Genomic DNA, 14,822 nt, shown 5'->3' with positions numbered 1-14,822 from the left:
ATAAAAATTGGATAAAATTTTATTTTTTTATTTAAAATTAATTTTTTATATTTTTAAATTTTTAATGTACTGATATAAAAAATATTTTTTAAAAAATAAAAAGTATATTATTTTAATATATTTTTAAGTAAAAAATACTTTAAAAAATAATTTTTGTTTTTGTATTTGTTTTCTGGTTATATTTTATTTTTCATCAATATTCCTAACATAAATTGCTATGTATTTTGAATCTTGAAGGCCTAACAGATGGGAGACAAAATAGAAAGAGAGACAAGGCAGTTCAAAAAAAAAAAAAAAACAATAGTGAATAATGTTTTTGTATTTTTTAATGTGTTATGTCAAAATATTTTTTAAAAATAAAAAAAATATTATTTTAATATATTTTTAAATAAAATTTTTTAAAAAATAATCGTTATCCAACATTAAATATCATTAAGATGAGGCAACCCTCCTTTTGACTCGGCTAGCCTACTGTTCTGTGGGTATATTTTATTGCTGCATCATTTTCACTATAATGAAAATTATAGTGAAAATTCAGAATTATTTTCATAGATTCAAATTCAACAACAAGGGCTATTTCCTGCAGCAAGGAGAGTTTCTGAATTTTCATTATTCATACATTGCGAAAAATAGTAAAGTTTCTGAGAATTTTCAAATCTAAATTGAATTCAGCTTATCGTTGTTAACTATTTCACTTTCACTATAATTAATTGTTTTATCACGTTGACGCCAGCAGTCAACAACTATCTTACATTCCCTTGGCATCGAATTCCATGCCTTTGCAAAATATCAAAGGCTCCAGTGCCTCTCTAGCAATAATTAATTTTATTTTCCCCCAAATATTTATGGAAATAATTAATTTAACCACACAAAAAAAAAAAAAACAAATAGATCCAACTACCATACCATTCCACAATTAAATTTTTTTATTATTATATTAATTAAATACCTTTTTCTTGTTTTCTTTGATGGTATGACTTTGATCAAATGAAATTGAGTTTGGGTTTTCCTCCAGAATAAATAATTGTTTTGATGAATAAATAATTATCTCCCCATCAAGTTTTTGCCCCACCACTTTGATGGCTCACTATAGAGACAAATTTGGTCCATCTTTTGGTTTCTAATTCCATGGCTTTGGTTTGATTTATTTTCAGTCATTCTTCGAATATCTTTGTTTCTTGATAGACTTTTCCTGGATATGCCCTAGATGGTATTGTTTTTCAAATAAAAATCAGATAAAATTTGATTTTTTTATTTAAAATTATTTATATATATATTTATTGAATTTTTTAATATAATGATATTAAAAGTATTTTTTTTAAAAAATAAAAAATATATTATTTTAATTTATTTTCAAATAAAAATACTTCAATTATTATCCAACTTTAAATCTAACTTGAATTCAGCTTGTCGTTGTTAACTATTTGATTTTCACTATAATTAATTGCTTTATCACGTTGACGCCAGCAGTCAACAACTATCTTACATTCCCTTGGCATCGAATTCCATGCCTTTGCAAAATATCAAAGGCTCCAGTGCCTCTCTAGCAATAATTAATTTTATTTTCCCCCAAATATTTATGGAAATAATTAATTTAACCACACAAAAAAAAAAAACAAATAGATCCAACTACCATACCATTCCACAATTAAATTTTTTTTTTTTTTGAATAAGTAACTTTTGAATCATAGAAAGAGTGAAGAAAGTGAAAAATAATCAAAGTGATGGATAAGAATATAATCGACCACATTTAGCGAAATAATTAATTTAATCACATCCTCTCTAGCTAAACTAGATTTTAATAACTGGTTAGTGCTGCGTTCCAAATAAAAATAGAATAAAATTTAATTTTTAACTTTTTTATATTTTAATGTGTTAATATTAAAAATAATTTGATGTTGAACTTGATTTTAATAATATTGATTGAATCCACAATTAAAGAAGTAAGATGGACAAAAATGTGCAGTGTGAGATGGGTCTGTTTTTTTTTTATGATGATGATGATAAATATAAAGACTTGCAACTGTTTTTTTTTATTATTATTGAAATTACGTGTGGAAAATCATGCCTTTTGAATTTGATGGAAATTACATGTGAAAAATCATGCCTTTCGAGATAATTTAAACTACGGTTGTTATTATATTATTATATAAAAAGAAGAGGATCGCTTAATTATTCTTTTTTCAATAAAAAACAGTTCACTTCCACAAATATTTATTAGCATGCTACTCATTTATTATTATTAATTATAAAATTTGATCGATCAATCTTATTTATAGGATTTAAGGAATTGATCATGAACTACGATGAATCACTTGAAGTGATTTGTTTGAAATTGGTTTGAGGATTGAAAATCTATAGGAATTAATTAATTAATAACTTGACTTCAATTTAAAAGGATTAATTAATGTACATCATAAAATTTCAACTAATGTATAATTACGTCCCTCGTTTTCAATTCAAATCTTGAAAGATAACAGAAGAAATATGCCCACTTTGTGACAATAATAATGTCAGGGAAGACTATAGTCAAAGTAAAGAAAATAGAACAAACGCGTTTTTCCCACTCACACGTGCGCGCGACATTTTTCATAAGAATGTCATGTTCATCAAAACTAAAGTTATTAAATTAATGTCATGTTCATCAAAACTAAAGAAAATAGAACAATCTATGGTTAGGCATGAGTGATCAGGGTTTAGGTAATAAATTATGCAGGTTAGTTCATGTTGATCAGTGTTAATTTAAAATTATATCATTTTAAGAAATTATTTTTTAAAAAAAGTTCAAAATATTGCATAGTTAAAAAAAGTAAAACCATGTTTTGACTAAGTTGAACTATTTACGGATTAACTGATTTGATCATTCAAGTTTAACGGGTAAATTCTCATTTAGTTTTTCTCTAAACTCAAGTTAAAAAAATTAAAATCAATAATATCAAAACGAAAACGAAAGGGATTGTGATCATGCTTTTTTCTTCTTCATTTTTAACAAGAGTTGGGCCCGTTAGAATTTGATGATTTCTCTCTTTTTTCTTAACTAGAAATTAAAAATTAATAAAAATAAATTTTTGTATTAAAATTAAATTGAAAAGATATTAAGATACTGAAATTATATGATTCATGTGATTTTTAAAGTTTAAAAATCAAAATGCATCCTTTACAAAACTTATGGCATTACACTCATATTTGGTGTTTTTTTTTTTTATTTCAGTCCCTCTTATTGTAATCCTATCTTTTCAAAAGAAATTAGAACAACTAGAGTTTAATTAGAACTAAATTATTAAAAAAAAATTGAGGAACAAATTAAAAAACATAAATTTTTAAATAGTTCATCTATAATAATATACAAAAGGATGAATAGTAAAGTCTTGACAAGGAAAAAAAATCAACTCGAGCAACATTTAAGGGGTGTTTGAAAGTGTGGTAATCGATGGTTTTTAAAGTATTTTTCGTTTGGAAATGTATTAAAATAATATTTTTTTATTTTTTTAAATTATTTTTGACATCAACATATTAAAATAATCTGAAAATACTAAAAAAATTATTTAAAATAAAAAATTATTTTTTTAAATACTTTTCAAACATAAAACAAATAGGTTAGTATCAAAATGAAAACAAATGTGATGAAGAGGACACTGCCGTCCTATGGCATCCTGCTTCTTCTTTTTTTTCCACGAGATGGGTCCGTTGGATGATGTCATCATGCATTTTTTCCAGGAGTTGGGTCCGTTGGACTATTGCCATCATGCTTTTTTTTCCTAGAAGATATTCAGATTAAGAGTATTATAAAAAAAAACAAAGAGATTATATATATTAAAGATAAATGTTAAATGAATCAATTCAGATATTGTGAATTATGTATTAAAATAAAATAAAAAAGTTGTTTTCAAAATATTTTTTTAAAATTATTTTTAACATTAACATATCATAACAGAACAATAAAAAAAACATAAAAAATTTATTTTAAACAAAAAAATTATTAAAAAAAAACACGATTTCAGATTTATTTTCAAACAACCTTTTAGTTTGTTAAAACTAAAAAAAATAGTGTTCATAGGAGAACTATATTAAAAATTTTGTGTTCAGTAGGAAAAAAATTCAAATTGAACCTTGTTAAAATTAAAATGGAAAATGTTCATCAAATTAGAATGTTGAACATTTTTTTTAGTTAATGTTGAAGAGTTAGTAAAGGCACAAATATTTGGTCAGGAGGGCTTGAATTTGAGTTGGAAAAAATTATTAATAGGATTTCGGCCATTTGAAAAATTAAGAAAAAACAAGAGAGAGAGGATGCGACTATGATGTGGATTTTTTAAAAAAACCAAAAAAATGAAGCTTCTTACTTATGTGGCTGCTAAGTGTCCGTTGCCATCATGCAGTTTTTTGCACGGCATGGGTCCGTGAAGTCCTCTATAAAAGCCTTAACCTCCTCGCTGCCATTCGCAACAATTAATATTGTAATAGTTGATATATATTAAGATGGGGCTGTTCCTTCAGGTGTTCACGGTGTTAGTGATAACGGTTTCGCTGCAAGGATGGCTGCCTCTTGGTTGCTTGGAGGAAGAGAGGATCGCTCTGTTGCACCTCAAAGATTCTCTTAACTATCCCAATGGCACTTCCCTTCCCTCCTGGATAAAAGCTGACGCCCACTGTTGTGATTGGGAAAGTATTGTCTGCAACAGCAGTACAGGTCGAGTCACCAGACTCTATCTTGACAGCGTAAGGAACCAGGAACTGGGAGATTGGTACTTAAATGCCTCCTTGTTCCTTCCTTTCCAACAACTCAACACTCTCTCCTTGTGGAATAATAGTATAGCTGGTTGGGTTGAGAACAAAGGTTTGCTCTCTTAAGTATTACAAAATATTTAGATCAGTTTTTTTAAATTAATCAAATAAGGTGTTGTTTAATTAGTATCATTAATTTTGGTTCTCCACAGTAAGTAATTCATAGAAGAAAATAGAAATCATATTTAGCAATAAGGTGTTGTTTAATTCCTTACATTATTATAATCATGACATCATCATTGTAACAATTATTCCTTTCTCTTTCACCGCCTCAACCTCTTTACATGAAGTCACTGTAACAATTACTTGCCTCTTCATCAATGATCATAATTAAATTACTCCAATAATATCTTTTTTATTCTTTACATGAAGTCTTAATTTTATTTTTGATTTTATGTAGGTGGTTATGAATTATCAAGATTGAGCAATTTGGAGATCCTTGACTTGGGATCTAATAGCTTCGATAACAGTATTTTATCATCTATGAAGGGATTTTCATCTCTTAAATTATTATATTTAGATTATAATAGGCTGGAGGGGTTAATAGATTTGGAAGGTTAGTTTTTTTAAATACTATTATTTTTATAAATATTCAATTTAATTAAACACAATTATCTATTAAATTTAATTTTGAAAAACACAATTTTTGTGTTGTAGTGAATTAATTAACTATTTGTTTATATAAATATCAAGAATATCTGAGCAGCTTGGAGACCTTGTATTTGGGCGGCAATAATATTAACAAATTGATAGCCTCAAGAGGTAATTCGTAACACATTCACATTACCTACTTGTTAACGTCATGATGATGAGCCCATCCAACAATATTAATTATCTTCGCTTTTGTATGTTTCTTCCCTAACTAACTTGCAGGTCCAAGCAACTTGAGTACTCTATCGCTAGGTAATATCACAACCTATGGAAATAGCTTCCAGTTACTGCAATCATTAGGAGCATTCCTAAACCTCACGACACTTTATCTGAACTACAACAATTTTAGAGGAAGAATATTAGGTGACAGTAAGTCATATATTATATTATATATAGTGATGTTTATATATTTGGGTTTAATTGAAAAATACAATTTGCTACTTTTGAACAAACAGGGTTCCAAAATTTGAGCTCCTTGAAAAATTTGTATCTGGACAGTTGTTCTCTAGATGAACACTCCCTTCAAAGTCTTGGAGCATTGCCTTCTCTAAAAAATCTGTCATTGCAAGCACTCATTGTCACTGTACCTTATGGAGGTAAATTAACAAATTTCAACTCCACTATTACTTATCATTGACTATTCTTCTTCTATGCCTGCTAAATTAGAATTTCTCTTTTATGTTTTCATAACCTAGTCAACTCAAATCCATTAGAAATTAAATTCATAATATAAAAAAAACAGAAAGTCAATTAAACCTCAAATTTAGAAATTAACTCAATTAAAATCTTTATTATTTTAAAATTCTACCATCCATTTAATATAAATAATATTTCACTTTAATTTTGCCCCTCTTTCAACATCATTTTAGTGTAATATAATTTAAACAATAACGTAAAAAACAATAATTTCTTTAATAAAAAGGTAACTTCATATACAAAGAGTGCTATTTTTAGGAGGATAATAAATTAACAATGGTGTATTTTTATTTTTGGGTCAGGCGTATAAAAAATCATTCTCTTAAATGGACAATACAATTTCTACACTTACTAGATATTTTTAGTTTTTTAGCCACGATTAATAAGTAATGAATTATTTCTAATCTTCATTCCTTCTACATTAATATAATTTCTTGTCTAATTGATTGTGGCAGGCTTCCTTGATCTCAAGAACTTGGAATACTTGGATTTGAGTTACAATACTCTCAATAATAGCATCTTCCAAGCCATCGGAACGATGACCTCTCTTAGAACTTTGATTTTGCAGAGCTGCAGAATAGATGGTCAAATACCTACAACCCAAGGTAAGGTTGATGACTCTTACTCTTTCATTTCCTTTATAATTTTAATTGCTTCTACGTTAATATAATTTCTTGATTGTAGTAGGCTTCTTTAATCTCAAGAACTTGGAATTCTTGGATTTAAGTTCCAATACTCTCAGTAACAACATCTTACAAACCATCAGAACGATGCCCTCTCTTAAAACTTTATGGTTGCAGAATTGTAGTCTAAATGGCCAATTACCTACAACCCAAGGTAAGGTTGATGACTCTTACCCTCTCCCTAGGTTATATCTTTTCCATTAGAAACTCAAAGTTTTAATTTTTTTTCCTAAATTATAATGTGATCAGGCCTATGTGACTTAAATCATCTTCAAGAGCTATATATGTATGACAATGATCTCATTGGTTTCTTGCCTCCGTGTCTGGCAAATATGACTTCCCTTCAACGATTATATCTCTCTTCCAATCACTTGAAGATACCTATGTCATTGAGCCCGTTATACAACCTTTCAAAACTCAAGTCTTTTTATGGTTCAGGGAATGAAATATGTGCAGAAGAAGATGATCATAATCTCACCCCAAAGTTCCAGTTAGAGTCCCTTTCTTTGAGCAATGGTGGACAAAATACGAGAGCATTTCCCAAGTTCCTTTACCATCAGTTCAGCCTGCAATCTTTGGATCTTACAAACTTCCAAATAAAGGGAGAGTTTCCAAATTGGTTGATTGAGAACAACACATACCTCAAACGTCTTTCTTTAGAAAATTGTTCTCTTTCAGGTCCATTCTTGTTGCCAAAGAGTTCTCATGTGAATTTGTCATTCCTAAGTATATCAATGAATCACTTCCAAGGACAAATCCCTTCAGAAATTAGAGCTCATTTGCCAGGGTTAGAAGTTTTATTGATGTCTGATAATGGTTTCAATGGAAGCATTCCTTCCTCATTAGGTAACATGAGCTTGATGTACGAGTTAGACCTGTCCAACAACAGTTTGCAAGGGCAGATCCCTGGATGGATTGGGAATATGTCTTCTCTTGAATTCTTGGACCTATCAAGGAACAATTTATCTGGTCCTTTACCACCTAGATTCAACACTTCTTCAAAATTAAGAGTTGTTTATTTGTCTAGAAATAAGTTGCAAGGACCGATCGCAATGGCATTTTATGACTCCTCTGAGATATTCGCATTAGATCTTTCCCATAATGATTTAACTGGTAGAATTCCAGAATGGATTGGCAGGCTATCTAACTTGAGATTTCTACTCTTGAGTTATAACAATCTTGAAGGTGAAATCCCAATTCGATTATGCAGGTTGGACCAATTAACCGTGATTGATCTATCTCACAATTATCTTTCTGGTAACATCCTCTCTTGGATGATATCTACTCATCCTTTTCCTTTTCAATACAATTCCCATGATTCTATGTTCTCATCACAACAATCTTTCGAGTTTACAACAAAGAATGTATCCCTTCCTTATAAAGGAAGCATTATCCAGTACTTAATAGGAATTGATTTCTCATGCAACAATTTCACCGGGAATATTCCTCCTGAAATTGGAAACCTCAGCAAGATCAAGGCATTGAACCTTTCGCACAACAGTTTGACTGGACCAATTCCACCAACATTTTGGAACTTAAAGGAAATAGAGAGCTTGGATCTTTCCTACAACAAACTGGATGGAGAAATCCCACCTCGACTTACTGAACTATTTTCTCTAGAAGTTTTTAGTGTGGCTCACAATAATTTATCCGGTAAGACTCCTGCGAGAGTTGCACAGTTTGCCACGTTTGATGAGAGTTGCTACAAGGACAACCCTTTTCTTTGTGGAGAACCGCTACCCAAAATATGTGCTGCTGTTATGCCACCATCATCAACGCCAACTTCAACGAACAATGAAGATCATGGTGGCTTCATGAATATGGAGGTTTTCTATGTGACCTTTTGGGTTGCATACATCATGGTGCTGCTGGTGATTGGTGCAGTTCTATATATAAATCCATATTGGCGACGAGCTTGGTTTCACTTTATTGAGGTGAGCATCAACAATTGCTATTATTTTCTAGTGGATAATCTTCCCATTTTATCCAAGTTTGGGTTTTCATAGCTTTGATGGTACCAAGACTTTGTGCTTCATTGTGTATTCTAGTTTTAAGATTTAAACAAGTTTAAAAGCATGCCCAAACGATGTCGTATTAATTTATACAGTTCCATTCGGTTTTAAGGGTTTTTATATAGCGGAGGCTTTTCAATTCCATGAGTTTTTACTTTCCTTGTATATTACATTATTACTTGATTTTTACGGATGATCAATTCAAATTTACAACACAAATATATATCCAAAAATATTTAATATTAAAGGGAATACATTACAACACAAATATCAATTCAAATTTGTTTCACTGATTGTATATAAGCTTGTGAGCACTTAGATAATTTGTTTGATCTACAACTTTAGTAACTGAGAGTATTGAGCTGTCTTAGATTGAGTTTCCCAGCTAATATCAAAGGGTAATGTGGAGAACGAATCCCTTCAGGGCTGACCCTTGCCCATATGGCACTCCCCACTTGAAATGGATGACCACCCGGTATTGAGCAAATTAATGAATCAAAGCAGTCTCGAGATTCCACATAACAATTCATCTCCACTTCTGAATACTCTAATCTCAAACGTCCAACATATGCTGCAATGCTTGATTAAAGTCATTTAATTACGCTTAGACTAGGTATCGGATGTTCCAAAAGTGATGTACAGAAAACTAGAAAACCTTAGCTTTCACCTGGAGGTAAAAACAAAAAAATTAAACCTCCTCTAAAAAAAACTAGAAAATGAGAATTACAAGAATAATAGATCCAATTAGAAATGGACAAATATATGGCGAAAGAATATATGAAAATAAAGTTAAGTCTGCTATAATTAAACAGGAAAAATAAAAATATTTTTCAATTTATTTTTTATAACACTGCTAAATATCATAAAATAATTTATTTTTGAATAATTTATTTTTTATAGAAACTACTTTCCAAGCAGAAACTACAATCAAGGCCTAAAAACATTTTACACTGCATTTACATCAACAATTGAAATGACAAGGTCCCACTAGGGAAAGACAAATAGATATGGAGTCCCGTTATGAGGCAATTTCTGCATAAGTTCTAATCGTAGATTGGGTTCTGTCAGATTCCAAGTGAAGTCTGTTCAGAAACTAAACAACATTATGGCTTAGAGGACTATTGAAAATGATGATTTATGGCATCCCTTAAAAACTTATAAGGTGTCAAGTGCATTTTATTTCAATCCACCAATATCCCCCCTGCATTCCCTCCTTATGTTCTGGAAAAAAAAATAGTTTTAGCATTCTTTCCGCAATGAACTTGCATTATTTTACAGCAAATGCATGTACCAATCCAACAACCATTTTCATTCTACAGAAACATACTCATGTGAGGGTAAACTATACATTTCTATCAGCAAGATAGAGATCCTTGCTCAAGCTCTTAAGAACACAACTTATCATTCAACATTTTGGCTATAGTCATCAACCAGAAGATACAATCCCTCCGAATGCACTGCTCAATGGCTGAAAGAGGCCACCAAGTTTTCAACATTTCCACCTCTATATGCAACCGATATATATTTGGAATGTAACCTTCTCTCTTCATCTCCTCATTCAGCAATTGGTATATGTTCTACGAATGATGATGTAAGCTGTCACCAGCATGAAATTCATGAGCACGAGCTCCAACGTCAATCCAGCTACAGTCAGGGGTTTTAGAGACACCACACTGCCTCATCTTTGCAGAATCATCCCACCTTCTCATATTTGCATATATCTTAGATGAGATAATTGCATCTCTGGAAACAATTGAATGACCCTTTCACCAACATCTGCATTTCTACGCCTCTGACAGCACCAAGCAATGACCCCAACACAATTTCATCTCGTTTTCCAGGCATCTTCTTGATCAAGTCCCAAGCTTCGTTCAAAAGTCCTGCACGCGCACAAAGATCAACCATGCAAGAATAATGCTTGACTTTTAGGATTGATTTTGACCATTTTCTAGACGCTCTAACATCCTCTTTTCACTACAATTATTATTTTTTTGATATATTTTTGATTGATTTTTTTTTTGTGCGGGGACCCAAAAATGGATCACAAGATGAACATTCAGAACTATTTGAGTCCATCCATTTTAGTAGATTTTTATTTTTTTATATTAATATGCCAACTTTTTTTATTATGAAATTGAGTTTGGGTTTTCCTCTCTAGAATAAATAATTGTTTTGATAAATAAATAATTATCTCTCCATCAAGTTTTTGCCCCATCACTAAGATGGCTCCTGTAGAGACAAATTTGATCCATCTTTTGGTTTGATTTATTTTCTGTGATTCTCCGAATATCTTCGTTTCTTGATAGACTTTTCCTGGATATGCCCCGGTTGGCCAAATAAAAATTGGATAAAATTTTAATTTTTTATTTAAAATTATTTTATATATATATATATATATCTTGATTTTTTTAATGTGCTGATATTAAAAAATAAAATTTATATTATTTTAATATATTTTTAAGTAAAAAATACTTTAAAAAATAATAATTAATTTTTTTATTTGTTTTCTGGTTATATTTAATGTTTCATCAACATTCCTAACTTAAATTGCTATGTATTTTAAATCTTGAAGGATTAAGAAATGGAAGACAAAAAAGAAAGAGAGACAAGGCAGTTCAAAAAAAGAAGAAAAAAGAACAAGGCAGTTCCACGAGCTGGGTTCGTAAGCTTGTTTAATTTTTGTTCCTTAATTAAGAAGGGATAATATACTTTAATTTAAACATGTTAATGTGGTTTAATAGAAATGATTTTTATAAAAGTATGGGAATGATAATATTAAAAATATTATTGTTTCAATAATTGAGAAACAAATTAAAAAAACTATAGTTTTAATAGCAAGCGAGAAATATCACTAGTTTTAACTATTCCTAATTTGTGACAATAATATAGGTAAAACTATAAACAACGTGAAGAAAATAGAACAAACTAACTACCCACTAATTAATTCCTTGAAGAGGAAGAGTGGGAGATTCTCGAAGGCTAATATTGTCCTATTTATCTTGTAAATCCCTTGAATTTATTCACACCAAATTTAAAATTTAGAGACATTAAATCTATGATTTATTTATAAATAAATCTTATTGTTAATATTCTTATTATTCCATAGTTACTTTATGTAAACCTTACATTTATTCTGTAAACAAATTTATGGTCACACACTAGTTTATTAAGTACTTAAATAAAAAAAAATCAATTAGAGTACTTGAATAAAAAAATATTAAATATAAGTATTTTACATATCTTTACTTTTCATAAATTAAAAATAAAATAAAATCAATCCAAACTCATCTAAAAGAATTTAACTATGACATCATCATTTTGATAATAGAACTAATAAAGATATATGTTTTATTTATCAGATTTCATGAAAATAAATATTTAAATTCAAACTGAAAACAAAACAATTTTTTAAAAAAATAAAAATAAAATAAAAAAAATAAAATCAATCCAAACTCATCTAAAAAAAAAATTAACTATGACATCATCATCATTATGATAATAGAACTAATAAAGATATTTTATTTATCAGATTTCATGAAAATAAATATTCAAATTGAAAAAAAAATTTATCCATGTTTTTTTTATTGATATCTCTATCAATTTACAAAATAGCGTCGCCTATTTTTATTGATTTTTCTTGCCTGGAAGATAAAGTATGAAAACATTTAAAGTTGTTCGAGTGCCACTCATTTTAATAGATTTTTATTTTTCTTATATTAGTATACCAAAAAAAAAATTATTATATCAATTAAATACTTTTTTTTGGGTTTCTTTGATGGTGTGACTTTGATCAAATGAAATTGAGTTTGGGTTTTCCTCCAAAATAAATAATTGTTTTGATGAATAAATAATAATCTTTCCATCAAGTTTTTGCCCAACCACTAAGCTGGCTCACTATAAAAACAAATTTAGTCAATCTTTTGGTTTCTAATTTCACGGCTTTGGTTTGATTAGACTTTTCCTGGATATGCTCCTATTGGGACTTCAAATAAAAATTGGATAAATTTTGATTTTTTTATTTAAAATTATTTTTTTATATTTTTTGATTTTTTTATATATTGATATCAAAAATATTTTTTAAAAAATAAAAAATATATTATTTTAATATATTTTCAAATAAAAATATTTTAAAAAATAGTTATTATCCAACTTTAAATCTAACTTGAATTCAGCTTGTCGTTGCTAACTATAATTAATTGCTTTATCACGTTGACGCCAGCAGTCTAGTCAACAACTATCTTACATTCCCTTGGCATCGAATTCCATGCCTTTGCAAAATATCAATTGCTCCAGTGCCTCTCTAGCAATAATTAATTTTATTTTTCCCCAAACACATGTGTCATTTATCGAGATAATTAATTTAATCACACACACGAAAAAAAAAAAAACAAATAGATCCAACTACCATGCCATTCCACAATTAATTTTTTATATTATAATTTAGTGTTATGTTAATCAGGCAACATTTAATTACCATGATATAAAATACAAAAATAGTGGGAACAGAAAAACATGTTTTTATGTATTTTTTATTTTAAAATTATAAATTTTGCTCTAATTTCACTCTAAGACTATTGTAAGAAAATATTTATTTTAAATTTATCTATATTCTTATAGTTCAAAAATTAAAAATAAAATAAAATAAATTCAAACTCATCTAAAAGGAGTTATTCAAAAGGAGTTAACTGTGATGTCATTATTTTATAACAAAACTAACAAAGATATTTTATTAACCATTTCGTGAATACAAGTATTCAAATTGGAAAAAAAATAAAATCAATACAAGTTTTTAAATAAAATAAATATATTGCCCCGTAAGCTTGAGAAAGAATAATATGTTTTAATTTCATCTTGTATAAAAAAATCTCAATTTAGTGTGTTATATATATATATATATATATATATATTAAAAGTAAATATTAAAACCTATTATATTATTAATTCGGATGTGAATTATATTTCTAAGATGTTATTAAGAAATTCTCTATATACTACAACTAGCTTAAGAAGGTCCTCTTCATCGGACCATGAGTAATCAGGGTTTAGGTAATAGATTGTGCAGGTTATTTCATGTTTACTGGTGTTAATTTAAAATTGTGTCATTTTAAGATATTCTTTTTTAAAAAAAAAAGTAAAAATTGCATAGTTAAAAAAGAAAACCATGTTTTGATTAAATTAAACTATTTACGGGTTAACTAATCTGATCATTCAAGTTTAACGGGTAAACTCTCACTTAGTTTTATCTAAACTCAGGTTAAACTAGATCTCACATCAACCTTTCCTGCCGAATCAAATTTAATAAGGCTGATGTCAGTCTTTAATGAAAAAACATAAATAAAAGGTTAACGCTAGGAAGCTCATTAATTTCCATCTTTTTTTATCTTCTTTCTTGGCTTCTGAAACGACTTATTCTTGAGATTTCTCAATTTCATCTTCAGAGTTTAGTATGTAACAATCTCCTTCTATAATTTTCATGCTTCATCCATTTATATAAGTAATTGTAACACAGAATATATATGAATAAATCTCAGTGTTGTTTTGAAGATTTATAATTTTCTAGTTTGGCACATGTATATAAATAATAGTAACACAGAATTATATGAATAAATATAATGAAGGGAGTAAAAGTGTTTCTTTTGTAAGACTATAACATCCATGTTTAACTTTCTTTTTATATTTCGATTTATTTTTTTTTAATTTTTTTATATAAAAAATCAAAATCAAAATCAATTGATTATTAATTAGAACTAAATCATCAAAAACTAAATTTGAAAACTAAATTGAAAAATATAAAATTTTATATAATCCATCCTTAATATTACTCGAGAAAACAGTGAGGCCTTGCGGAGTAAAAAAAATCCACGCAAGCAATACTTAATAATATCAAAAACGAAAACGAAAGTGACTGTGATGAAGAGTACACTGCCGTCCTATACCATCCTGCTTTTTTTTTTTCTCCATTTTTTCCAAGAGTTAGACCATTGCCATCATCCAT

At 28.6% G+C, this 14,822-nt stretch overlaps 1 protein-coding gene across 4 annotated transcripts in view; it reads left to right on the top strand.

Moving 5' to 3' along the window:
• Positions 1–14,822, top strand: part of LOC18101646 (receptor like protein 21) — a 246,832-nt gene that overhangs the window by 169,121 nt on the left and 62,889 nt on the right. The window contains exons 1-8 of one of the 4 annotated variants that reach the window (XM_052446825.1): positions 4,435–4,837; positions 5,186–5,341; positions 5,479–5,547; positions 5,659–5,688; positions 5,892–6,032; positions 6,588–6,737; positions 6,817–6,969; positions 7,065–8,966. In XM_052446825.1, the coding sequence (XP_052302785.1) occupies positions 4,480–4,837; positions 5,186–5,341; positions 5,479–5,547; positions 5,659–5,688; positions 5,892–6,032; positions 6,588–6,737; positions 6,817–6,969; positions 7,065–8,821 (2,814 nt within the window). In that variant the 5' untranslated portion in view covers positions 4,435–4,479 and the 3' untranslated portion in view covers positions 8,822–8,966. Of the gene's footprint in view, positions 1–4,406; positions 4,838–5,185; positions 5,342–5,478; positions 5,548–5,658; positions 5,800–5,891; positions 6,033–6,587; positions 6,738–6,816; positions 6,970–7,064; positions 8,967–14,822 lie in introns of those variants that run through there. The other 3 variants (XM_052446824.1, XM_052446823.1, XM_052446827.1) reach the window with 3 other exon arrangements.

This window comes from Populus trichocarpa, chromosome 1 (genome assembly GCF_000002775.5).
Source record: "Populus trichocarpa isolate Nisqually-1 chromosome 1, P.trichocarpa_v4.1, whole genome shotgun sequence".
Lineage (NCBI taxonomy): Eukaryota > Viridiplantae > Streptophyta > Magnoliopsida > Malpighiales > Salicaceae > Populus > Populus trichocarpa.
The sequence above is the reverse complement of the archived record's forward strand: the minus strand, read 5'-3'. Positions and strand labels throughout refer to the sequence as shown.